Source organism: Megalobrama amblycephala, linkage group LG3, assembly GCF_018812025.1.
Source record: "Megalobrama amblycephala isolate DHTTF-2021 linkage group LG3, ASM1881202v1, whole genome shotgun sequence".
NCBI classification, from domain to species: domain Eukaryota; kingdom Metazoa; phylum Chordata; class Actinopteri; order Cypriniformes; family Xenocyprididae; genus Megalobrama; species Megalobrama amblycephala.
In genome coordinates, this window is record NC_063046.1 from 54,009,109 (window position 1) to 54,035,939 (window position 26,831).

At 42.0% G+C, this 26,831-nt stretch overlaps 1 protein-coding gene across 1 annotated transcript in view; it reads left to right on the forward strand.

Moving 5' to 3' along the window:
* The window catches only part of zfhx3b (zinc finger homeobox 3b), a 271,273-nt gene that overhangs the window by 153,106 nt on the left and 91,336 nt on the right, over positions 1–26,831 (forward strand). Inside the window, 2 exon segments of the mRNA XM_048186070.1 lie at positions 15,524–18,602; positions 21,465–21,961. Of these exon segments, the coding sequence (XP_048042027.1) occupies positions 15,560–18,602; positions 21,465–21,961 (3,540 nt within the window). The 5' untranslated portion in view covers positions 15,524–15,559.

The window sequence follows — 26,831 nt, forward strand, 5'->3', positions numbered from 1 at the left end:
TCTATCAAGCTCTTATCAGCTGGGTTACAGTAGGTCACCACTGGAGTGTCGCAACAGTGACTCTCGCAACAGTGACTCTGTGTTCACTGCTGGCGAACAGATCCAAAAACCTTTTGCTTACTGTGCTCTGAACTAGAATGTTCTCTCTCTTTTTCTTTTCTGTTTTTTTTTTTTTTTTTTGCTGTTTTGGAACTGTATTTAAGCTCAACTTACATATGAACTCAAGCTCAACTTACATATGAAGTCTCTGTTGCAGGTTGAGAGCACAGACATGTGGCCTTTCTTTAAACATGCTTAATTCTCATTGCTTTTCTGCCTCTTTTACCCCTCTTAATCCACCCGGCCTCCTCCCCCAGCGAGAGGCAGCAGATGATGGACAGGAGTTTATCCCTTCGACTTGCAGTGGTGAATGGGCCCTGTCGTTACATTATGATGTGTTTGCAGAAAAAAGGTTTCTGTGTAACTTCACCATCATGCCAAAAATAACTTTCTGGGTGTGATACTGATTTGTCTGTACTTAACATTTACTTGTTGGCATGTTCCACAAGTCTGCATTGCTTACAGCTCATTTTCTGGCCCATACGTTTAACTCTGGGAGACCTGTGGTTATTGAAGAAGGTGTGTGTGTCTTGGATGTGAGGGTGGGTTGGGGGGTTTCCATGTATCTTTGAGTCTTTCATTCTGCAGGTAATTACACAGCAATGTAAATTACAGCGAGGCAGCAAAGAGCCATGGCCCCTGCCGGCACTAGCCTGGCCCTGCATGTGTCCCTCCTGCCTGACCCTGCAGCTAACGGCTTAACACAACAAGCCACATCTTAGCATAGACCTCTGTTCATGGCTGCCCTTGGATAAATCATTAGCAGATGATGCTTTCTTTTGAGTTGCCTTTCTTTTTCTCTTTCACTTTCCATGTCTACCTAACCCTGCCATACACTATGTGTAGTTCAAAAGAAATCATATCTGGTTAATATTTAGCTGCAAGATCCCTGGATAAAGGGGTGGAGTTGGTTGCATTGAAAAGCTGAAACTCATAGGCACACATACTGAAGATATGTTTCTGTCCATGAAGGAATGTGGCTTCTCTTCCAGGATCTGACCTTTGACCCTGTTCTGACACATGACTGAGATTCTTTAAGCTGCACACTCTCTCTCTCTCTCTCTCTCTCTCTCTCTCTCTCTCTCTCTCTCTCTCTGCCAGGTCTATCTGTTATTACACGCACATTGATCTGTCACCAGCAGTTAGAGCTCCATGCTCCAGTCTCTTCACCTGCTCTTAGATGTAAATCCTAAAAACATGACCACAGAGTGACTGGAGATCAGTTTCTTTCTCTGTTTTTCTACCTCTCTCGCTCCATCTCTCTCTCTCTCTCTCTTTCACCTTTTCTTTCCTCCTTTCTCTTTCTGGCCCAGCTGGGCTCCAGATGTAATCTGCATTTCATGTGGTGAAGTGCAGGGAGACAGGCCATTTGAGCGGAGCAGCGCTGGGCTGAGATTGAGCCGGGCTTTGGGTCCGCCGCTCGGCAGTTCAACTAGATGTTGCGGTTAGTGTGATGTGAACTTTGACAGTCTGTGTCATGCCTAATGCCTCACTTCCCAAACACAGCTCAGTGAGGCTGATTTATATCTAACAGGTGCTGTGTTCAGCGCAGCAGCAGAGCTGATGGGATGGGGGACAGCTTGTGGCCACCTCATTAAAGAGAGGAGGAGATGGAAGGCAGTTCCTCTGTCTGACAACCACACCCGCCAGATACAAAGCCTAAGTGTAAGAGAAGGAAGAACATGGACTTGCAAACAGTTGCCATGCTTCTTCAATTTTTGACTATTTTTCTTCCCGTCGCACATGCTTTGGATTTCCTCTCACCCTGCTTGGGCTTTTAGGCGCGGTGGGCTCGCTGACCTCTGCTGAGTGCACAGTGGCTTAAGCCCTGGCAGACACCACAATGCCAGGATTGTCTGGGAGTGTTGACATGCCAGCAAACTTTGACGGGCTTATGTTAGTGGCGCGGTGTCGGTTTTCCCCCTGCTGCCCCTGTGAAGGCAGTCCTTAGCTTCCTCTCTCTTCTTTCTTTAATCTTTCTGCCTGTTTGTGTCTTTTGCCTTCTCTTTGATAGCAGTTCTTACCAGTTGGCTTGTAAACTTGGATCTAGATCCGTTTTAAATCCTGATAATTGACCAAGGGTTTGCAGATATCCTTTGGAACTTTCCTGTAAGTCTTTGTCTTTAGTCTGTAGGTGATTATTAGGAATCTGATGTTTTCTGGTGAGTGTGGCCAGACTGATTAAAATGGCTGCTAGTGTGACAAAATCCAAAAATGTGACAATTTCAAATATAGTTTCCATTGGTAACGTCTGCAAAAAAAATGTCAATATGCAATTTTATTATATGTCATCTCATTAGAGTGCACACCAACAACAAGCACAGAGTGAGGCCCTGTCCCAAATGACACACTTCATGTGCACTAAAGCCCAAAGTATAGTTAACTTTTTATGCGTACGCGAGAGTCACTGTGCAGTGCCCATGACGTCGCACATGCACATTTCATTTTTTTTGCAGTAATCAGTTTATCAACAAGGTGGCAACCGTGCCCTGGGGGCGTCGATTCAAAGGTAGTCGAAGAAAACCTGAAAACAGAACAGGCCGTATACCCAGGGTTTTTGTGCAAAGAGGTTAGAAAGTACAGTCTTGTCGACTTACAGTGGGCATGTGTGTGCCCATTAAGTGCACAAAACCTGCAGCAGACATCTACCCGACAGTCAAAGTGGTATTAAGTCATGAAAGTGTGGACTCAGCGGAAAATCGCGAGGGCTTAGGGTTCCATTTGGTTCAGGGCCTGAGTTGAGATGTCCGTTTCTTAAACACGATTCTTGTGAACCGTTTTTTTTTTTTAATGAGTCAGTCTGAAAGATTTACAAAACGTTTTGGGGTTAGCAGTCAGTAGCAATTAGCAGTTTGAGTCAGACTCAGAGAATCGTTCAGAGTGATTCCCTCACTGAACTGCGAATCACATGACCTTTATATGGCACAAAAAGTGGTGATAGCTTAAATTAGAGATAAATCTGACTAAATTACTGATCTGTAATTCATCAACTTAAAAAGTTGAGCACTTTTTTGTCCATCTCCTATGTAGGGCATCTGTTGAGTGCCCTTCATATTATCAAATTAGTTTTCAGTTTATAAACCCGAACTTCACGCTGAGCTCAGCTTTTTAGTACCCCTCCCCTGCTGAATGAAATGTTCGTTGTGTGCCTCGACAAGTTGGAGGAACACTATTAATTGTTTTCAACGTTCCTCTTCACCCAGAGCGTCGGCATCTTTCAGCACCTGCCTCGAGGCCACCTTGTTACACACTTAACTACTTGTATTCTCATAGTGTTTTTCTCTCTCTTCCTCTGTTGAGAGTTACTCATTTCATCACCGCTGAGGAAGAATGCACGTCATTTCGCTTGTATTGCCTTGGCCTTTTTTCTCGTAAATACTGCAGGCCAGGTCTGTACAATGCGATAAACCGCAGGCGTCTGTAGTTATGGTTATGATAAATGGGTAGTGTCTACATACCACAAAACGATATACTTAGATAATGAAAATTGTTACAGAGCGAACCATCTGCAGGTGGATTGGCACTGTGTAGTTTAGAAAATAATAGTATAAACCTTAACAATTTGGATGTTGTGAGTAAAATGAAGCTTTCAATGTCATTATAGCTGTCAGCTGCCCTTTTGTTTATGATTCTGCTGAAAACGAGACTGCTAAGCTTCCGTAGCAGCCCATAAAATGGACTGTCAGTAAGTCAGAGCATGGGTACCTAATTGGAGATGTATTCTGCTGCTGTTCGAGAATTTAGTGCCATCAGTAGGAATCTCTTTAATTTGCCCCGGCAGTCCCTCAAACTCCCACCTGTAGGTTATGCTATAAAAGCGGCCTGCGAAAAAATGTTTAACCATAATTTGTTCACTCTCCCTCGTTCTGTTTGTTTTTCTTAAACGTCTGGACGTTCAACGCCAATAGCGCTCCGGCTTTGTTTCCCTCTGTTTCTCCAAAGAACACATTATTCCTTGTACTTTATTAACACTCCATAATTCTTTAAAGGGGTCGGGGCGGGTGGGGGGTGCAGTAGAAAGCCATCCTCCCTTGAGGTTTATTGCTTAAAGCGAGCACGGCTCTTTCCCAGGATAAGAGATTTAACTAAGCAGAGAGGAATTTGGGCCAGAACTCATAAAAGAAGTATTTGTGTACCAGAGAAAAAGTTCGTACTTTCTTTCCAAATTTTTGTCATTAATGACTTTAGCAAATGTGAAGTGGAGAGTGAATGGAGATGCAGTATAGTTTCTTCAAAGATAGCCTCTAATTATTTATCCAGGATATCCCGCTGAAGAATTAGAGTGAAGAAATAACTTTCACAGAATGGTTTCACTGGGACACCCTTTAATCCCCCTTGTTTGTGCGAGCGTGCTTGCCTTTGCGCCGGTTTTAGATCCTCAGTAACTATTTGAATACTTAGGGCCAGGATATCGCATCTTCTCCTCCCCATTACTGCTTTCCGACTCCTGAACCCTGAACAGCTGTCGCCCTCTTCGCTCAAGTTTCCTCCGTAGTCTGCCCTCCCATGCCATCCAGAAGGATCGTATCGCGCTCCTTGGGTTTAAACGTTTAACAAAACACCAGGCCTCGCCGTGACTCCTCTGCCTGGCAGCCTTCAAGCCTCTCAGTGTTTCTGTGCAACCTTTGCTAGCCTGTAACTCTTAGTGCCCTGGCATGCCAGTTATTGGAACGTTTGTGAGTTTTACACTTGTTGACACAGTTTTAAGCTCAAGAGTAAGCCTGCCTCTTCTTGCATTATGATTCTCGTCACTTTTGGGACACCTGATAGCTTGGATTTGTTTCAGCAGTGCACTAAAAGGGTGTCTGCACCTTTAAGAATGCCCTACTTGGGTTATTTGGCAAATTCCAGGTGCTGTCTCTCCCATCGCACTGTTTTACCAGGTGCAGGACTGGGTCATTACTGAGGTATTTGTTTTCCAGATTAGTTAAAAAGGCCTTGGATTAGAGGCGGGTTATCCAAGCTCTATTCAGCCTGCCTGATGCTAATTCTTTAGTTGAAGCTCAGGTGCTTAGCACATAGTTGAAGAACATATTGTGGCATTACTCATGAATAATTCTTTATGACTTCTCCGCAGGGTGAAAAAAATACAACTAAGGGTCTTAAGCCCAAAGTATACTTCACTTTTTACGCCTATGAGGGTCAGTGTATAGTGCGCGTGATGTGAATTCCGTCCTCAGAAGAGTACGCGCACTTCCGCATTGCACAACACATTTAAATTTTTTTGCAGTAATTAGTTTATCCACAAGGTGGCAACCGTGCCCTGGGGGTGTCGTTATCTTCGACAAGGTAGTCGAAGAAAACCTGCATAAACAGAACAGACTGGAACACATGCAAGCTACAGCGACAGTGAAGCCCTATATAGACGGCAAATTGTGCGAATGGGTTAGAAAGTACCCTCATTTATACAGCTCTAGCATGAAAGAATACAAATATATTTACATGGGTTGTAACTCGAGGCAAAAAGAGATCGCTTAAAACTGCGCATGCGTCGAACGCCCGTGTACGCGTACGAGTCAAGTGAAGTTTACTTTGCAAGGCTGTGCATTCACGTGTAAAAAAACAAAGTATACCCAGGGCTTTATACAGGTCTCAAATCCTGAAGTGTACAGCTCTGGAAAACAAATCCAGTGTCCTAGTGCTGTGTGCAGCTGAAGTCCCTCTCTCAAGCGTTTACATGGAGCTTCAGCGATTATGATAATGAACAGTTTTATCATCGGCCTTACAATCAATAATGCGGCTTTTTAAGGTTTAATATTTCAATGGTATTGATCATCTTAACAACCGTGTTTGCGGTCGACTTGCCTTAACTGCAGCCTCAGTGAGAGGAGAGATGAAACAGTGAGGGTACGTATGAGTGGGGGAGATGTTTGCACAGCAGGAAGTTGAGGAGGAAGTGATTGAGGAACGACAGAGAGGGAGTGGGCTGACTCAGAGGGCCAAACTCCTTATAGCAGATGAAATGTAATATTTCTTATTTGTATAATAATTCAGTGGTGTCATGAGGGAGTCGGAGGGATGGTGGTCTCATTATTTAGATGTTGACAGAACTCAATCTCTCTATCTGACCCACAAGACAGATAAGCATGCATTGAGAAAAGAAAAAAAATAGTAGTTTGCATATTTCTCTTCTAACCTTCCACACTCACTTTTATGTTTTCTCTATCTGTCTGTCTGCCTTGTTCTGTCTCACTCCCTCACGAGAGAGGAGAGAGCAGCTTCCTTGAGCTATTAATAGAGGAGATTTGATAATTAATGAAAATGAAAGCCTTTGGGCCTGGCTGCCTTTTACACACACACACACACACGCGTGCGCACACACCTATGTTTGTTTTTGTGAATTGTGGGGACATTCCATAGGCATAATGGTTTTTATACTATACAAATCGTATTTTCTATCAACCTACACTACCCCTTCCCCTAAACCTACCCATTACAGAAAACTGTGCACAGTTTTACTTTCTCAAAAATACTAATTCTGTATTATTTATAAGCCTTTTGAAAAATGGGGACATGGGGTAATGTCCTCATAAGTCACCCTCTCCTTGTCATTATACCAATTTGCCATTATACTTGATATGTCACACAATCACGCACACTCATACATGTTTACCTAGCTGTCTAAATGGTAACTTATCCTTGAGTTCTATGGTTTTTAAATCACTGATCTCTTACTAATCCTAGGGTTAAATATATCATTAAATTATATCCTAACCCTAACCAACTGCAAATTTAAGATAAAAAAAATACATTATTTGCTTTATTTATTTATTTTATTTGTTTTATTTAATATTTATGAGGTAGCCTCCAGAGGGAGATTTTCCAAATGTAGCTAAAAATTAAATAAATTTGCCCCCAAAATAATTTTTACAATTTACTAAACTGAAAAACGATATTGTAATTTTATACATATAATATGTAATATGTTTTAAAGTTTTGTATAATTTGAATACATTTTTAGGATATAATAAAAATGTTATTATTATTCAAATAAATGATCATAAATACAAACACTTATAAATACGCGTATATATGTATGTGTGTATTTGGTTTCTGAAACACCAAATGGTGCAACTTGGACACATAATAATAATAATAATAATAATAATAATAGTAATGTGTGTGTGTTTGTGTTGCGTGACTATACTAAGTATAGTTAGTAGTCACATACACCCACATAACCCCTTATTGGAGAAGCAAAGTCTGATATTCTTATGTTTTGTATGTTTTTGTTTGTTTGTTTGTTTGTTTGTTTATGTTGTCTGACCAACTATTGCAGTACCTTTGAACATGCACGTTTGAAGTCAGAATGTTGTGCTGTTTCTTTCTTTTTTCCTTTTTCCCCCAAAAAAACTCATCTGCGAGGTTTGCAGTGAGCATGTCTTAAGCATGCCTTCAGTATGCATGTGGAGAAAACATCCTGTAATTAATTGTTTGTTCAAATTGATCTCTTTCACAAATGCAAAGTGAACAGGCAGGCACATGAAGACAACATTCTTCACGATAGGTAAACAGGCAAATGCTCTCTCGCTCTCTATCTTTCTGAGAAGTAACTAGGCTCTCTCCACTCCTCCCTTCTGTGTTGTGGAGCATGCTGTGCGCACTCAATGTGCCTGGGGGTGAATGGAGGGCTTTTTGCAGCACGAACATGATCACCCATCTCTGATTATACATCAATACCTTTATCCCTGGGATAATTTATGCACTTACAAAACACAAAGCTTTATCTGAACCAACCACTGGGGAAGGTGGAGGCAAATAATGTGCTATTACTTTCCTGTAAGATTTGTTAAGAGGAGAGAGAAAATAGACTGCATGCAGGGGCCAAAACAAGAAGATATTTTCCTGTTGTAGAAACGCCTTATTCATATTTATATTATCATCATCAAGGATTAGTTCACTTCAGAATTAAAATGTCCTGATAATTTACTCATAATTTATTTTTTGAGGAAAACGTTCCAGGATTTTTCTCCATATAGTGGACTTCAATGGCTACCAGTGGGTTAAAGGTCCAAATTGCAGCTTCAAAGGGCAATACATGATCCCAGCTGAGGAATAAGGGTCTTATCTAGCAACACGATTGGTAATTTTCTAAAAAAAAATAAAAAAAAAAAAAATTATATACTTTTTAGCCACAAATGCTCATCTTGCACTAGCTGTGCGATGCAGCATGCATTACTTAATCACGTTGGAAAGGTCACGTGTGACGTAGGCAGAAGTACTGCGGTAAGGCGAAAAACTCATTTTCAGAAATCTTATTTTCTCCTCTCATTGTCTTTGCACGTTTGCTTTGTAGACACTTGCCCAGTACTTCTGCCTACGCCATGCGTGACCTTTCCAACGTGATTACATAATGAGTGGCACATTGCAGAGCTAGTGCAAGACAAGCATTTATGGTTAAAAAGTATGTAATTCTTTTTTTTTTTTTTAGAAAATTACCAATCGTGTTGCTAGATAAGACTCCTCGTCTAGGATCGTGTAGAGCCCTTTGAAGCTGCATTGAAACTGCAATTTGGACCTTCAACCCGTTGTACCCTGGTGAAGTCCACTATATGGAGAAAAATCCTGGAATGTTTTCCTCAAAAACCATAATTTCTTGGATGACATGGGGGTGAGTAAATTATCGGGAAATTTGAATTCTGAAGTGAACTAATCCTTTAATTTTGATATGGTTCACATTTATGTAGGTATATTTATTAGATTTACAAGATTTTCTAGTGAAAAATGCTCCTTTTAGTCTTTGCATACGATGAAGAAACGAGTGGCTGTTGGGCAAATGGAAGCGCTTACCAAAAACAACAGTGAGCGGAGAATCTCCAACAGTATGCATTTTTAATAGGGGAATGTGGATATGTTGAGTGTGGTATTAGCTCAGTGGCTGCGAGTGGGCTGGTGTGAAGCTCATTTGTACTGCCGGCCCCGTTCCTCCGCCAGCCCCCCATGCTGCCTACTAATTGGCAGGAGACTGGGAGCTTCCTGCTGCGTGTTCACCACTTTCCCCGCACTCAACCACCCCACCAGCTCTTTTTGCCAGCTTTCCCCTCCGAACTGAGTAATTAACCCACAGCTAATTAACCACTTCTAATTACACCGAGGAGCCTGTTTCTTTCACACTCACCAAAAGTGATGAGACACTTTGCCGGCGCTCGGATTCCCCTTCAGCTGCCTTTGAAACCGCTCCAGATTTCATCGGCTGAATAAATGCCGCTAAAGGCAGCCTGACGTTGCATCACACGCTTTGTCAGGAAAACATTTTTATGCTCCCTTTGTTTTGCTACATTGATTGCTTTTACAGATCTTATGCTGTTACCCGAGAGCAAAAATTATCACCAAGATTCAGTTTCAGCCCCTAGAACAGAGAACGCTATTGATACCTCGGAATCAATTCGTTTGTGTTCAGGCCAGAGACCAATTAGTAACAGATGAGTTTGCAGATGTTTACTGTTACATTAAGTCACAGAGGAGTACCTCCCATTTCCACAACAAACATAATCTATTAACAGTGCCAGCGTGCAGGTAGAGCACTCGGGCCTGACACACTAATGGCTGTGGCTCTGGGAGAGATGCATGCTGGGAACCGGCATTTAGTCCCGTTTTCAGCGCTGTGTTGGCAGTACAGTAGCAGCAGATAGCTGTGCTCTCATCTCTTACCCACAGCCGAGATGTACCGATCTCTCTTTCTCTCTCTATCGCTTTTCCTCCCTCTCTCCACAGCCTCAGTCTCATCACAGCCACTGCTATTTCTGTTGCACAGACTGATAGCTTGAACTAAAGATCATTGATTTTACGGGAAGCAGTGTTTACAGCCAGAGTGCCATCGACCTGAGGTGACTTTTTGCCTTCTGACACAGCAACTCCTCTGAAGTGTCGCTGTGTCTACATTAAACGTACAGGACAAGGAAGAGTAGGTGGAGGAATTTTTCAGTCCTCTCAGTTTACCTTTGCTCACTAATAAAGCTGAAATTGAATAAATGCTGACTTAAAATACCCAGTGTGGTGCTTTTGCATTATACAAGTCATGAAATTCAGTCACTATTAAAGGGTTAGTTTACCCAAAAACGAAAATTTTGTCATTAATTTTGTCACACTCATATCGTTTCACACTCGTAAGACCTTCGTTCATCTTTGAAAGACAAATTAAGATATATTTGATGAAACCTTAGAGGTATCTGACTCCTCCATAATAGACATAACCACCACTTTCAAGGTCTAAAAAGATACTAAAGACATCGTTAAAATATTGACAGATTGACTTTATTTTTAATAAATGCCTATGTAGCAAAAAATGCAGGGTTACTTATTTGGTGTGCATAACAGTGTTTTTCAACCTCTACCCCTTTCTTGGCCAGAAATATGAAGCATTATCATATTATTATGGCCTTTATTATACATTAACTCTCGTTAAATCAACAACAATCAACATATTAGTTAGAAAATATTTATTTAGTACTTTTATTTATTATATTTATTATTTATTTGTTGAATAACTATATTTACTGTGATTTTGATTTATTTGCTTTGATTGGCTGAAACTTATGATGGGAGTAGAATGTTATTAAAAAAAAGAGCACTGCTGCAGAAATCTACCTTATTGTCCTTATATAAATATGAGTTATGCATTGCACATGTATTCAGCCACACGTGTCATCCACATATATTGACAATATTTTGACATTTTTTTTAAATTGACATTTCTGTAACAGTACATTACAGTGCCTTTACTAAAGAAGAATAGTGTACTTGACCCCTGAACTTAGCTTTAAGATTGATAATACAGTAGTGGGGTCAACAGTTTCTTACATATATTTGCAATTCAGTCTTTATTGAATACATCCCCTTTTGCAAAATCAGAAGGCCCTCCCTGCTTTATCAGTAGGAACTTTCCCTTCCCATATCTTCCTGTAACTTGCCTAGCATTTATGCCATTGATTTTTCAATAAGCACCCTAACCCTGTAGTGGCCAGTCTGTGTGATGGCTAGATCTGGCGGGAAATGGGAAAAGAAAAGCAGGGCCTGCTGCATACCACAGGGAGGTGATAATGATGCCTTTTTCTTCCACTAATATTCTCTGGAAGGATACGTTTTTTTCTGTATTGAGGGGTGCTGGGGGTGGGGCGTGAGGGTCAGGCTGCACCCCATGGCCGTTCTCAGCTGGGGCCAAGCAGGAGTTAATTCCCCAGGAGAGAGTAGGGAGCACTGGGCCTCTGGAGGCCTGGCCCCTGGGCAGGTGATTGTGCATGCTTATAATCAGACAGATCCTTAGCCTTTAATTCCCTTCTTGCTTAGCCAGTAAATCCCACCAAATGAAAAGGCCCATAAATAAAAACTTATCTAATTTTCTATCCCCTCTAAATGACATCCAGACCAGCTTCTGACAGCATTCTTTATGTACTGTGCTTTTTTTAATAGTTAAAAAACTTATCTACTTTGTTTGGGAGGTTAAAAGGGAATGTTTTCTATTCTGTTTGACTTCTCTGCTGTGGCATTACATATTTTAGCCAAAGGCTCATGTACGGGGTGAGAATAAAGCCTAATACGCATTTCCTGTTGTTAACTGAGTGTGTGTCTGCTTGTCTGTCTGAGCTTTCGTTAGTGCTGTGAGATTAAAGATTCCCTTCTTTAAACAGGTGTTGCTTCGGAAGCAAACCTTGAGCGGACAAACTACATTATATCTGCCCGCCCATCTGCGACTGGCAGACTCCAGACAATCCTATTGCACATCAGTAACCACTGCAGGTTATTGAATTAGACCATCTCCATTTTAAAGGGCAATCCTGTTTTCTGTAAGCAGCAGACGCGCCCAGACGGCTTGGGCCGCCACTCTCTAGCACTGTTTAATTCTTTAAAGGAAGCCATCTCATTTGCGTTAAATGAAAAGCGTATCATGGCAGATTTTCAGGAATGACCATTTGTGAGTCATAATCTTTAAGCTGTTTATGTTTAACAATTTAAGTAATTCTCTACTCTCATCTACTACAATCCCATAATGCTGAAGCAGTGTTGAGGGGGGAGGGGGACATAATAGAAACAGGTTACTGGAAAGTTATTTTTGGACTCCTCCTAACAGAATTTAAGTGTATTGTTGTTGATTGACTTATTTTATCATTATTATTATTATTTATTTATTTTTTTGTACTGGAATGATAGAGAATCATTTTAACTTGGCATTAACCATTTACAACAGTATATATTTTTCATGTTTTAGTCAATAATCACCTCATTATTTATATTGGGTGTTTAATTAGATGAAATACACATCATTGTTCTATAATTTGAGTTATTTTTTAGAAATGTAAGTAAAATTATATTGAATTAAATCACCAATTAACTTGCAACTATATATATATATATATATATATATATATATATATATATATATATATATATATATATATATATATATACACACACACACACATATGGGCATTGTTTGGAGGCTGTGCATGCACATATTGTGATTTTGATTGGTGGAGGAGGGGGCGGGTGGCTCTGTGTGTTGGAGTTGAGGGGTGTCAAATTTTCATCAGACATTCATGAAGAGGGAGTCAAACATTATCAATCTCCCCAGCCAAACGCTCTCATGTTAATACATTTGGTGGGGGTGGGGCCGCAGACACAGTGTCTGATCGCTTCTGAAATTTGCATCCCTAAGTAAATAAGTAAATAAATCAAGTACAGGCAGTGAATGTGCTAATCAGGCAGGACGCGGTGGTTAGCGTGCTGCCGGGAAACTTTGCTCATGTAATATTCAGCAATGGAGGGTGAAAGGGCAGGCCAGAGTTATTGGTTTCAGTCCGGTTGCCCCCTTTAATCAATGCTGCCTGCATCCCTTTATTAAAATTATTAGCTCAGCAGTATCTCTCGCTATCATTTTATCTCCTTTATCGCCTGCTTGAAATTGTGGCATGCTCATGGCTCTTTCATTGCTCGGGGCAGCACTACCCTCAGAAAGTTCAGCTCCCATTTATTATTTCTGAGGCAGAGGAGTGTTTGAAACCATGCTGAGCATGGAGGTTATTGGATGCTAGATACTGCATTTTGAGTACCAACATTGCTGTTATATTTAAGGCTTTAAAATAATATAAATAAATCTTTCTTTGTATGTTGTGTGTATTTTTATACACAAGTATATAAGTTCTTGCTGTAAAAATCATATACACATCAACTAAATGCATCTTATTCTCATGTTCTGCTCATACAGTGTGTTCTGTGTGTGGGATCTCTCTATAATGGAGGTCCTAAAACAGCGTGGCTAATATATTTTTGTAACCTTCAGTTCTTTCTGTGGGTGTGAGATGGATCATGTGCTGATGGCGGGTTTCACTGTGTCTAATTAGCAGCACAATGGAGCTTTTTTGTCCATTAAGTTATTCTGTTACTGTGTTTCTCAGACCCAACGTTAATTAACCCTCTGGAGTCTGAGGCTGATTTGGGGCCTGGAGAAGTTTTGACATGCCCTGACATTTGTGCTTTTTTCAGTTGTTCATAAACATATTAATGACACAAGTGTCATTACACTGTATTCAGCACAAACTAGGCTACCATAATATGTGAGGAACATGTGTGTACATGTTTGTGTTTTTGAAGGAATAACGTTTATGCGTGGTTACTGAAAAAACAAAAAACTTAAGTCACTGATATAAGGCCAATAAAAGTATATTAAATCTGTGTTCACAAGACTTTTGGGTATTGAAGGTTGTAGACTAGAGTTTTTGCTTCAAAATTATGTAAAAATTATGCTGACTACTCTTTCATTTATAACAATATACTGATTTAGTTTTTGTAAGACACTTTTTGCCAAGAAACACGGTATGCGAGGAGGCGTGAATCTCCATGAATAATGGCTCATTCTCACCTGTGAAGACAAAAGAATTGAATAGTAATGACCTGAAAAGACTTGCATATTAATGAGGCATTTCAGTCAGGTAGGCTGTGAAAAAAAACTTCTGTGATGTCTCAAGCTCATCATGGTATATGAAACATACAGAAAAATTTTATTACAATATAAAATAATGGTTTTATATTATACTTTAAAATATAATGTATTTCTGTGATGCAAAGAGTCTGAATATAGGCTTTTAGTTTAAAAGCATGCACATTTGGAGAAATATAGGATTCTCATATGTTTATGTCAATTTTCTATACAGAGGAGTTATTTTTTATTTAATATTCATTGTTATCTCTATGAGCGCTGGTGTTTGCAATTCATACTGCAGCCGGAGGGCGCTCTGTGCATTTTAGTCCACAAATTCACCTAAGAAGAAGACGATATTCCATGAATGGTGTTTACCAATTCATACTACAGCCGGAGGGCGCTAAAGAAACAAAAACTCACTTAAAACTTATCAATAGAAGAAAACAAACAGGAATTTACTGAATGTCTTCCAGAGATCGCTAACCATGGCTTTTTCATCCAGATAAACAATTTTCAAGGCAATAAATACACGATTGAGATGATGAATGCATGTGTTGTCTCTGAATTTGCCTGTGAATAGCGCTGGCTCCGTGGGTGTGGCCGCATTAGTGGGTAATGAGCTGAATCACGGACTTCTGACATGGCTCTCTTTTCATACAGATTACATAAACGCAGAATGTTTGTTTTCGATTTGACTTGCACGATTTAAAACCTGACATTTCAACGTTTTGTTAGACATAAGTATGAATTTTTTGTGATTAGTATTCACTAAGTTACACTTCATTTTCTGAGAACTATCAGATTGGACTTCGTTCAGAGGGAGATGAGAGATCACGCATCATGTTAGTTTTCTTTATTTTACAAAAAGCACAACATTTTGTTTTTACTCTGAGTGTATACAAATAAAAGGAGATATTCTATAGTTTCAATTGATGTATTACTTATGTTTCTATGACAAAAAATGACGGAGTATTTTAAGTCTGTTTTGCTGCAATGTGAAAAAAAACCTGCAAAACGCGCCGGCGCGTTTTTAGACCTCAGAGTGTTAAAAAAAAAAAAAAAGAATGAAAAAAAAATGTATGCAGGATTTGGAACATAGCAGACTCCGGGTGTTGTGTGTAAGGTCTAGATAAAAGATGGTAACTGGCTGATATGACAGGATAAGGCATCTGAGCTGCCTTATTAGTGCTTGTCTGAGGTATTGTTTAAGTACCTAATCTAACCTAATGAGCACTCTGTCATTTTCCACCATTATATCTCACACTTTTGTTTCTCATCTAATCTACTATACAGCTCCCCACTCTCTATACATGTACATTGCTTCACCATTTATCAAGATGCTTCTTATGGCTGGTTAAATATTCAGCATAGCAGAACTGAACATTAGCTTGAATAGAAACAATGAAATGAAAACTTTAAAGGTGTCTATTATGTCCTTTTTTACTTTCTGAGACATTATCTGTTTGAAGCAGTGGGTTAATCATGTCTCTTTCTCTCTTTTCTCATCAGGCCTGGATGCGATGAACGCCTCATGTAGGCATCAGCATGGAAAGCTGTGAGTCTCCCGTGGTTTCTGGGACAGACGATGGGCTTGGCTCCTCTGCCACCTCCCAGCAGCAGCACCATCCACAACCCTGGAAAGATCACCCTAACGCACAGGTCCCACCATTCAACCAGCCCCCTTCCTTGGAGCCCCTGTCTCTCTCTGCACCCCACTCAGCCCAGCTACAAAATCCCAGCATACCCTTCGAGGCTGTAAGAGAGCAACAGAAGCAAACGCAGGCTCCCAGCGATAACTCCACTACCAGACTGCTGCACCCCAAAAGAGAGGGGTTAGAGGAGGAGCAGGAGGGAGTGAGCTGTGGAGAAGAGGACGAAGATTTGGAAGACTTGGATGAAATGGAGATTGACAGCTGTTTTCCTAGTCTGCAGCCCTTCCCTGGTGTACCTATGGTGCCAAGTGGAGGGGGTATGCCCATGCTCATGCGGCAACAGCCCTCCCATCGGAGGGGAGCCACAGAGAGTGGGAGCGAAGAAGGAGAGGAAGAGGAGGAAGAGGAGAGTAGTGATGTGGAAAACCTGGCTGGAGAGATAGTCTACCAGCCTGATGGCTCTGCCTACATTGTAGAGAGTCTCAGCCAGCTGATCCAAAGCGATGGGAGCATGGAACCAGGCCTGCTCCCGTCAAACTCTCTACCCAGTGGAGGAAAGACTGGGGAGGCTGCTGGGACCTCTTCTTCAGTGTACCCTCAGATCATCAACACGTTCCATATAGCCTCGTCTTTCGGAAAATGGTTCGGCTCCTCAGACCAAGGTTTCCCCAATACCTCAACCCTGGCAGGCCTCAGTCCTGTCCTGCACAGTTTCCGCGTCTTTGATGTGCGGCACAAAAGCAACAAAGATTACCTGAACAGCGATGGGTCTGCCAAGAAGTCCTGTGTATCCAAAGATGTTCCCAACAACGTGGATTTCTCCAAATTTGACGGCCTTGCCCTTTATGGCAAAGGCAAGCCCATCCTCATGTGTTTCCTCTGCAAGTTGTCTTTTGGCTACGCACGCTCTTTTGTCACTCATGCAGTCCATGACCATCGTATGACCCTGTGTGAAGATGAGCGCAGGCTCTTAGGCGACAAGCATGCATCGGCAATTATACAGGGCATCGGGAAAGACAAAGAGCCACTCATTAGCTTCCTAGAACCAAAAAATAAGAACTCTCCTCCACCGCCTACCCTGGTACCCATAAATTCAGGCCAGAGCTTCTATGGCACATTCAGTGGGGTTCATTTAGAAGGCAGTAGTGAGGGAGGTGAGAGCCTCCTCAACAAAGACTCTGACTCGGGTCTCCAGCAACAAGCCCTCCTCACATTAGGGGGCCTTGGCAGCCCCAAACCATCCTCCCTTACCTCAACCCCAGGCCCAGCCAAAGACTCCAACACTCTGTCCAAGCCACAGGGTAGGAGAACAGAGGGGTCTGTGAGGAAAGAGGGGACTCATAGAAGGGAGGATGGGGATGCAGAAACCTGTGAAAGAAAGGCTCTCCTTCACAGTGAGGAGATGGCCTCAGAGGAAGAGGATGAGCTTCTTTTAGAAGAAGAGGATGAAGAGATAGAGGATGAAGGCACTGCGGTGGCCTGTAGTGGAAGTAGCAGCAGCGGTGGCGGATTTGTGGGGGAACCGGCTGTCTCAAACCAAAGCATTTCCAAATCTCCTTTATTAATGCCTAGTAGCGCTCTCCAGCCTTCTGCTTGTCTCTCTGCAGCCAGCCCCACACTTAGCAGCAAAGCCTCTGCTTCCATGTCCTCTTCTTCTATCAGAGGGTCAGAGGATGGGATGGCTGCAGACGGTGGAGGGAGGACCTCAGAACTCCCTTTGAGCTTTAACTGCCAGGGGTCTACAGTCCCCTCGGCAATGGCGGCAGTCGCCAGCAGAGGAGGTGAGGAGGATGGGGCTGCATGCTCCACTGCAAGCACGTCCTCCCCTTTAGCCTCCAATGCTGCTGCTGAGGAAAGTGCCAATCGAGATAGTGCCACAGCTCCTGAACCAAATGAATGCTCAGCAGAGGGAGATGAGGACAACGGTGCCCTCCTCCACCACCACCACCACCTTCACCACCATCACCACCCACACCCTTCGCCTAATGCCCACACGCACCTCCATCACACAGCTGCTTGTGACATGTCGGGACTGAGTGAATGCACCCAGAACCATGGGGCTGGGGGCAGTGGAGGGAGTGGGGTGGAGTGCCCAAAGTGCGATACTGTTCTAGGCTCCTCTCGCTCATTGGGTGGCCATATGACCATGATGCACTCGCGGAATTCGTGCAAGACACTGAAGTGTCCCAAGTGCAACTGGCACTACAAATACCAGCAGACCTTGGAGGCCCACATGAAGGAGAAACACCCTGACTCTGGAGGCTCTTGTGTGTACTGCAGCAGTGGGCAAAGTCATCCTCGCCTTGCCCGTGGGGAGAGCTACACTTGTGGCTACAAGCCCTTCCGCTGTGAGGTTTGCAACTATTCCACTACCACCAAAGGCAACCTAAGCATCCATATGCAGTCTGACAAGCATCTTAACAACATGCAGACGTTACAAAATGGAGGAACTATTCCAACCGCTGGTGAACAGGTGTTTGGGCATGCGCCAGGTGGGGTGGTACCTGTCTCTTCTGCTACCCAGGCCAGCAGCCATCATCCTAGTCACCACCATCACCCAGCCCAGTCCTCCACCCACATGGCAGGGCCCTGTGGTGCCCCTTCACCTACCAAGCCAAAAAGCAAGCCCACCTGGCGGTGTGAAGTGTGTGACTATGAGACCAATGTAGCACGTAACCTGCGCATCCACATGACAAGTGAGAAACACATGCACAACATGATGCTGCTTCAGCAGAACATGACCCAAATGCAGCATGGCCGGCTTGGTCTAGGGGCCATGCCTTCACCCTCAGAGGCTGAGCTGTACCAATACTACTTGACCCAAAACATGAGCCTGCCACAAGGCCTTAAGATGGAGCCCTCTGGAGCTGATGCCCAGTTCTTGCTTGGCGGTTTTCATCTAGACCCCAACATGGCAGCTCTGGCCCCCGCACTAGGTGAGTTTAATGAGTTTCAGTTAACACATTGCAGTTCATGTGGGTTTTGAGCACTATCTCTGTTTTTAACTATTTATCTGTATTTTTTTTTACTGACAAATAAGAGCCTTTCCTATTTACTTGGGTTACAACTGAAACTATTAAAAATTGATCTTATGTGGGTGATAATTTTCTCTTTTTTTATCGGATATATTTCTATTTTATTCCTACATGTAGAATTTTTAAACTCACTTTTAACATATTTTATCTCTTCACCCATACTAAAACAGAGCTACAAACACTTTATTTCTCCAATCTGACAGCTCTCTGTCTGTGCCTGTAGCCTTCAGGCACACCTTCCTTGTTTAACATGCACTCGCTCTCTTAAACAACTGTTAAATAGGTGTGTGAGGGAAGCTAAGAGAAAGAAATAAAGAAGCACAAATAAGGCTGATTTGTATTTGAAGGACAGCGAGTGTCAGTATGCCAAGAGATAAGGGCCACTCAGCCAAGTGTGTAGAAGACTAATTGTATGTAGTAGGAAAGAAGTCATCATGCTTTATGAAAGGTTCACTCTTCAGTCTTGAACTAACATGAGTGACATCACTGGGGTGATGTATTTAACCTGTTGTAAAGCATAATGAAAAAAAAAAACAATCGCAGCATATTCAGTACAATATGAAATAAAGGCACGACACAGACATCATGCTCTGTCTAATGCCCAAAACAAGAAAAATAGTGTTTGTGTAAAGGCTGACACATTAAAAAAATAAGCAAAGCTGGTACATTGTATGATGTATGAGGATGTGGTTTTAGTGTATTCAAGTGAGTGTATTCTATCCCTGCAGATTTCAGCTTCCACAACAGACACAGGCACACAGAGAAAAAGAGGGAGTGAGCAAGTGGGAAAGACAGGCACACACATCTTCTTAACACTCAAGCTTCGGTTTATTTTTCGCATCCTCTATGTGTCATTCTATCTGGGTCACTTTGGCTGGGAAATTCCCCCTTTTGCTGCCCCTGTGCTTCTCGTGAAAGATAGTGTGACGGAGTAGGCTGGGGCTGAGGGAGTGTTCCTCATGGCCCTGTCCTCTAGGCTCGTACTAAACATCACTTTTTTCATGTCAATACTATGCAACTTGTCCTTTTTTCCTGCTTTTGTAATTGCAGGTATATACATTATCCATAGTAAAAAAAAAAAATAAATAAATAAAAGTAAAAGGGCCAAGTTAGAATAATTCAGCAGCATAGTGGAGAATTTGGCATTCCAGCTACAAGTCCACAATTTGCACAGACTTGTTTCAAACTGTTGCCAGTTCAAAGACACAAACAGGAATTGATTGCCATGACTAATAGTTTTTTTTCCCTCCTTCTTCTAGCCATTTAGTTGGTTTTTCAGTGAGGGAATGTTCAATAATCATATTACAGGGAAGAAATGACAAGACATAAGACTTACAGTGGTTAATTTCACAAACAATCTGGAATGTTCAGTGCACTTTCATTTATTTAAAATCTCACACAACTAAATATAAAATATTTAGATGTGTGCATAGAAGTAACAAATTACATCTCTGGACTCTAGTCATCATAATATAAATTCATTTTTTTCTTTTTCTTTCTTTCTTTTTTTTTTTTTTTTTTTTTTTTTTAAATTTAAATTCTTTTAGATTGACGTTAACAATGTTCTCCTAAATATTTTTCCCTCTCTACTTAAACAATGATATTGACTGACACAAGCAAAATATTCAAAATGTTATAAGTTTATTACAAGGCATTCTTAAAAGATTATGAATGCTGAACATAACCTACAGATTTACAGGTGTTTACATGAGAGGTTTATGGAAAGAAATGAAAATGGCTTTCATTGTCAGAGGTCTCTCTGTCCCTGTACTAAAAGCTGAAGGTAATGGTGAAATGAGCAGGCCGCATGCTGCCCCAATAAATAAAAGGAGCTGCTGGAATTAATTTAGTGTAAAGCCATACTGGTTCAGCGGGTGCGCTCAATCTGGGCAGTGACAGATTGAAGATCAGCGAACTGAGGAAACGGCTTCTATGCATCTCTTGTCTCCAAATCTCAGCCTCTAGCGTCTTCCCCAAGCTGTTCTTAGATGCCTTGTGCCTCTGTTTTTGAATATTTAATTTCTTTGGCTCATACACCTTCTTTTCATTCCTTAAAAATACATGAATACATAAAATTACAAACGCTTCGAGCAGGAGGGTGTTTGCATTGATTCCCAATCAGAGGTGGAAGAACCAGAGTTCAACAAGGAATATCTAATTTTTATATTATTATTTTGTGAAAAAAAAGGCCTGTAGTTGATTTACAGTAATGTGTGCTGGGAACTCTTTAGATCTCCAGTAATGATTAAATAACTTTATTTTTACGCCTCTTCTCACAGCCTCTGGAGTTGATTTAATGGCAGGGCTATGAAAGTGCAGGACTGTGTAAATCCACACCTCCACTCTCTCTTTTCTCACTTTTTCTTTGAGCTCAAAGGAAAGGATAATCTTGATTTAATAAAATATTGTAGATAAATACACACATGCACATTATCCTAGAAAGAAAATCCACTTTGACAGGACAGACAAACATGACTCTTTGTTAAAAGGCTGAACTATGCACCTTTTCTCTGTTTCCCAGGACATTCTTGTAACTTGAGGAAGTTTAAATGAGGGGGGAGGGTGGGGGGATCAACACAGAGAAAATGCCCAACCCTCACTGTTACATTGTATTGGACCATGTGTCCATAAGTCCCTTAATGTCATAGATAAAAGTCAATTGGTGTGGTGTTAAATGCTGTGTTTCAAAGAGACAGTATATTTGTGAAAGCAAATATTCTGTCTGACAGATCAGTGATCACATTTTGTATCTTCTACTTTCAGTTGGAGGGGACATTGCCATGGATGTACGCCTGGGTGGTGGACAGCTGGTCTCAGAGGAACTGATGACTTTGGGTGAAAGCCTATCCCAGACCAGCGACCCCTCCCTCAAACTCTTCCAATGTGCTGTGTGCAACCGCTTCACTACCGACAACCTGGACATACTGGGCCTGCACATGAGCGCCGAGCGCTCACTCCCAGAGGAGGAGTGGAGAGCGGTGGTGGGCGACTCGCACCAGTGCAAGCTGTGCCACTACACCACGCAGCTCAAGGCCAACTTCCAGCTGCACTGCAAGACTGACAAACATGTACAGAAGTACCAGCTGGTGGCACACATCAAGGAGGGTGGCAAGGGCAATGAGTGGCGCCTCAAGTGCGTGGCCATTGGCAACCCTGTGCACCTCAAATGTAATGCCTGCGACTACTACACCAACAGCCTGGAAAAACTGAGGATGCACACGGTCAACTCTCGCCATGAGGCCAGTCTCAAACTGTACAAGGTGAGTGACCCTGCTAGTCCTACACTAACCAAGCACTATGCGACAACTCTCAAGTAATTTTTAATTCTCAAGGAATTTTTAACCTAAAAGATTTCACTGTGGTTGGAGCTACCCAGTGCAACGCAACAACAAAATGCCTCATAGCTTGTTGTGGTTAGGACAGAAACTCTGATCAACATGGAAGAGATAGGGTAGCATCTTTCTAGTTAGGACACAGTGTTACACTATCCACAGGTTTTAAACACCTCTAGTCTACTGTACGAATGAATCGACCAGCACTTTCCATCTCTACCATCGACTATGAGTGATGGCCCAGTGCAGTATATTAAGGCCTAATGCGCATGCAATGAAGAGGGGAGAACAGGGGCACTTAGAGGGAGGGAGGAACATGGCAGGTCAGCAGGGTGGGGAGAAGGGCAGCTGATGAAATTGCTGGAAGAGAGGATGAAGAAGTGTGAAGAGACAGAGGTTTGGTGCTAATACCGTTCGGAGTGGGAAGGGCAGAATCGCTCTCGACAGCCGTATTGATTTTCGCCGGACTTGGAGCTTCACCTTCTACACTAATCATTCCATAATAGCCAATGGATGAACACTCTCTGAACAAATGGCCATAAATCTAACAGGCCTGATTCCATTTAGGCACCTATCCTGTGTGTCTGCGAGCCCAGCTCAGGCTGTGTTTAACCTAGACTGGCACGACTGCACACAGGGACTTCTCTCCTTAATTCTGCCTTTCTTTCTATCGCTTGCACTAAATTCCACCCATTTTAGCAGCATATCACTGCCCAAGCTTACTTGACCTTTATTTACTCTCCTTTCTAAAGTGTTTTACCTTTGGATAGTGAACAAAAATATACAAGAAATGTAATTGCATTCTCTTCAGGGAACGTCTTTAAAGATAACATGCAACAGTAGTTGCATGCTATTTTAACATAATTCTAAGAGAAACAGAATATTCAAAAGGAAAAAAATTGCAGGGTGGGACATTATTGCCTATTAACCTTACCAAACATAGCCTAAAACAATGACTCAGTAGCTATTTGGATATTGTCTAACATTATTTTCCCTGCCAACACCACCCAAGTGAGGACAGCTGAAAAGAAGTGATTTCAGAGGCAGAGCTATGTTATGACATTTTGATATAAAATAACCAAGACTAGGTCCAGTTCACCATTGACTTCATTGGAAGTTTCCTGTTTGTAAACCCTTTACAGCCAGAGATATTCTAGCATTGTCACGATTTGCCCTGGGCTGAGGGACTCTTGGTCAGCTGTTCCCCTGTCGAAATAGTTTGTAATGGTAATTAGGGGAAGGCCAAAAACCAGCTTCCTCTGCATCTGGAGATAAAAGCAGACAAGCCTGAGCTGAGATTGTCTGCCATACTCAAGCTGGGACACGCATTGAGCATATTTACAAATACCACAATGATTCAAATATGTAACACAAGACTCCTAACGTGTTTGGCTGACCTGTGGAGGCATTGCTGTAGTCAGGGGCCTCATGTAGCTCCAGGCAGGATATGAGACCCAGGGAACCAGGCTGAGTTTTTGAATCAATGGCTAGCAATAGCAGAAAAAATATCTGATCTAGCCACTGACTGCAATTTATTGTGCTGTGTGGAACGGTTTCTCTGGGAAATTCCAGAATTCACCTCATACGTACAATAGAGGTGTCGCAATATACTGGTATTGACGATAACCGTGATATTTAAAAAATGTTAATTAGGGGTGCAATATACAGGTATTGACGATAATTGTAATATTTCAAATGAATAGTACACATATGATAATGTGGCATGTAAATTATCCAGTGACAGTATCTGACTGACAGTCAACATAGCCTTCATCACTATATATAATACAAAAAACTAATACAATTTTTTTTTTAATTTCTATTTGAATGATAGAAAAATTATTTTTTCAAGATTTCATAGATATCACGATATATTGTTATCCTGAATTATTTTAGCCACTTTAACCGTGTAGTGAAAAATCTGATATTGTGACAGCCCTAACGTACAATAATAAAGTATACTGTTGGCACCAAAATGCTTTAGAAGCGCCATAATATTCCTTCCGCTGCCAGCGCTCCCTTTAAAGAAGGAGAGCTAGCGGAGAAGAGACTAGTCCACCTAACTGCAAATGTTCAATACTCTGTGGCAGATTAGAAATGTTCGACACATCCAAGCATGATAATTTGTAAGCTTTAAGCTGCTTAAAATGGTTCCTCAGCCCTAAAAGCCCCACAGATCCGAACAGAGGAAGAGAGAACAGAGTTGACTGACAACAGCATCAGCCTTGTAAGCAAGCAGCTTCCATCAGTGGCGACAGGCCTACCCGCAAACTAAGACATTCACAGTTTGAGTTATAGCTGTATTTCATGACATACAAATGTGATTAGAGGACGATACGCACAAGCTGCTGCTGAGGTCTTGCTGTAGCATGGGTTTCTAACCCCACAATGACACAGACTTCACTTTGCAGTGAATTTATAGCCCTGATAGACATACTGACTGCCTGACATCAACAGTATAATTTGCTTGCTCAGCTAAGCTGACTGTACAAGTGGTAAAACAGAAAAGGAAAATAAAAAAACTCTATTTACCCCCCCCCCCCCCAACCCTAACTGCAATATGATACAAAATGCAAAATTTTTCGACCTCCTGCTGGGAGAAAATAAATTATCAAGTCAGCATAAACAGGCCTTAAGATGTGGTAGATCCTTGGGACACTTTGCCCAAATCAAACTGGTTTGCATTAAACAGGCCCTTTGTGTGCACAGCTCCGTAAATTGGAGCCTGTAATTACTGGAATTAAAAAGGAAGGTTTAAACTGAAGGCTAAGCTGGATGGGATAATTTGAGAGTCTGTGGTATGCGGCACATATTAGGGCTTTCTAAAAATACACCTTCCCCCACCACCCCACGGATTGGAATGTTCCGAAAGCCTTTGGTAGGCTTGGGAGAATTGTCTTAACCGCATGGACCACTGCACAGCAGGGGTGATGCTTCCCGACTTTGGTGTCTGTGGTACTGGACTGAGTTCCTCTCTGGTTTCAGACACACCCATCAGTCAGTCTTGCACTCATCTCAGATGAACTTTTACCTTCCACTGCTCCCTCCAAGTTCCCGCTCGCTGGCTGCTTTGTAGTGGTGAGAATGATGTCATGATGGTCACCCATAAGCATTTGCAGATGGGCCATACAACAATACCCAGGTCATCACAAAGCTTAGGCTTCTCAAGTTCTAAATTGTTGCTGGAACTTGCAATTTGCAGAGTCAGAGATAGTTGCCGCACGTAGTTGATCTATGTGTTTTAAAGTGAAATTGAAATGGAGAGACCCTAATTGCTTTCTCAGTACACATTCCAGATTTCATTGTGCACATTTGATCTGTGCACATTATTCCAATTAAAAAAAATGTCTTCATAATCTTTCATCAAAATGTAATAACTTACTCTGCCTCTGAAGCTACTTTTCCTTTTTGGCTCACATTACCGATCCCTCTTATTTTTCAGTCCCACTCCTCCAACCACCTGTCATTAAGAAACTCTTCACAATTCCGACAGTTCCACCCTACATTTTGTGCACATTGGATGTGTTGTTTCACTTAGAAATACATCGTTTCAGAAGTAAAATGAGTTGTGAAAGCCATTTCATGATGATTTTAAGGACACTTCATGATTATTCATGACTCATCCTTCGATTTTCTCTAATACCACCCTGTAGAGGACACATTCACTTGATATTTGAGTTCTTGTTCATGCTGAGCAAGCATATCTCAGGTGCTGGGCTTTCACTCATGTCAGTCTTGAGTCTGAGACTTGGTCCTCCACTCCAGACAGGATGGAGAGAGGCAGGTCTTCCAGGCAGGCCTTTCAAGCAAAGAGGAGGAGCTTCAGGCTGGCTACCTTCCTTGTCTCAGGGGCCGGTACAATCTGGGGTAATTGAGATTGATTGGATGTTATTTTTCCTCTTGCAAATGTAGTCCATTAGCTTGGCACATGCATAATCAGTTTAGAGCACAGTTAACTGAATGTAATCATGTTCTTCGGTGTCTGCTCGCACAAAATCCACTCCAGATGCCGCTTGGCCGTGGAAAGAGAGGAAGAAAGTGCCGTCACTATCACATGGGGAATCTTTACCCAAGAAAGGCCTCATAACATTCACCCCCGCACCACCACCACCAGCACCAGTGTGCTGGTCTCGCTCCATTAAACACACAAACTATACAAACTGTGTGCTGCACACATTTACACACTCCCTGTACATGCACAAATACACACACACATGCTCACACATTCTGTCATCTGTTCACTACTGCCCAAAACTCCTCCAAACAGAACCCTGTAGCACATGTTGATGTGTCTCAGCTATGCTAACAGTGCTTTGACTGCGCTCCAAGCACGGCCCAGGATCCAGCACAAAACGTCTGGATTTTGGACGCTCTCTACTTATTTTTCCCTCCAGTGCAATCCAACCAGATCAGCTGGGGCGTGAGGAAGGAAAATGTCTACACTCTGGAGAAAACAAAGAAAAAACACAGTAAAACAAAACAGACAGTAATGCATAGAAGGGGATTAACCGTAGTGGCTATACTGAAAGGTATTAATGTGCCTCTCAGATATCGTTCTACCCTTTAAAACAGAATCCTGATCAATGAGGCCGACCATCTCCATTAATAATTATGATTTTTATCATGACTTATCCTTATCAGAGTAACTTACTCCAGTCATCAAAAACAAATAGACTGAGAATGCCCTGGCTCCAGCAAGATTGTGTTTGTTTTTTATTATCAAATAAAAGTGCAGAGTAATTTCGAGTTAAAGTCGCAAGGGAGCATTTTACCACTATTGGTACGGCCCGTGGTTATA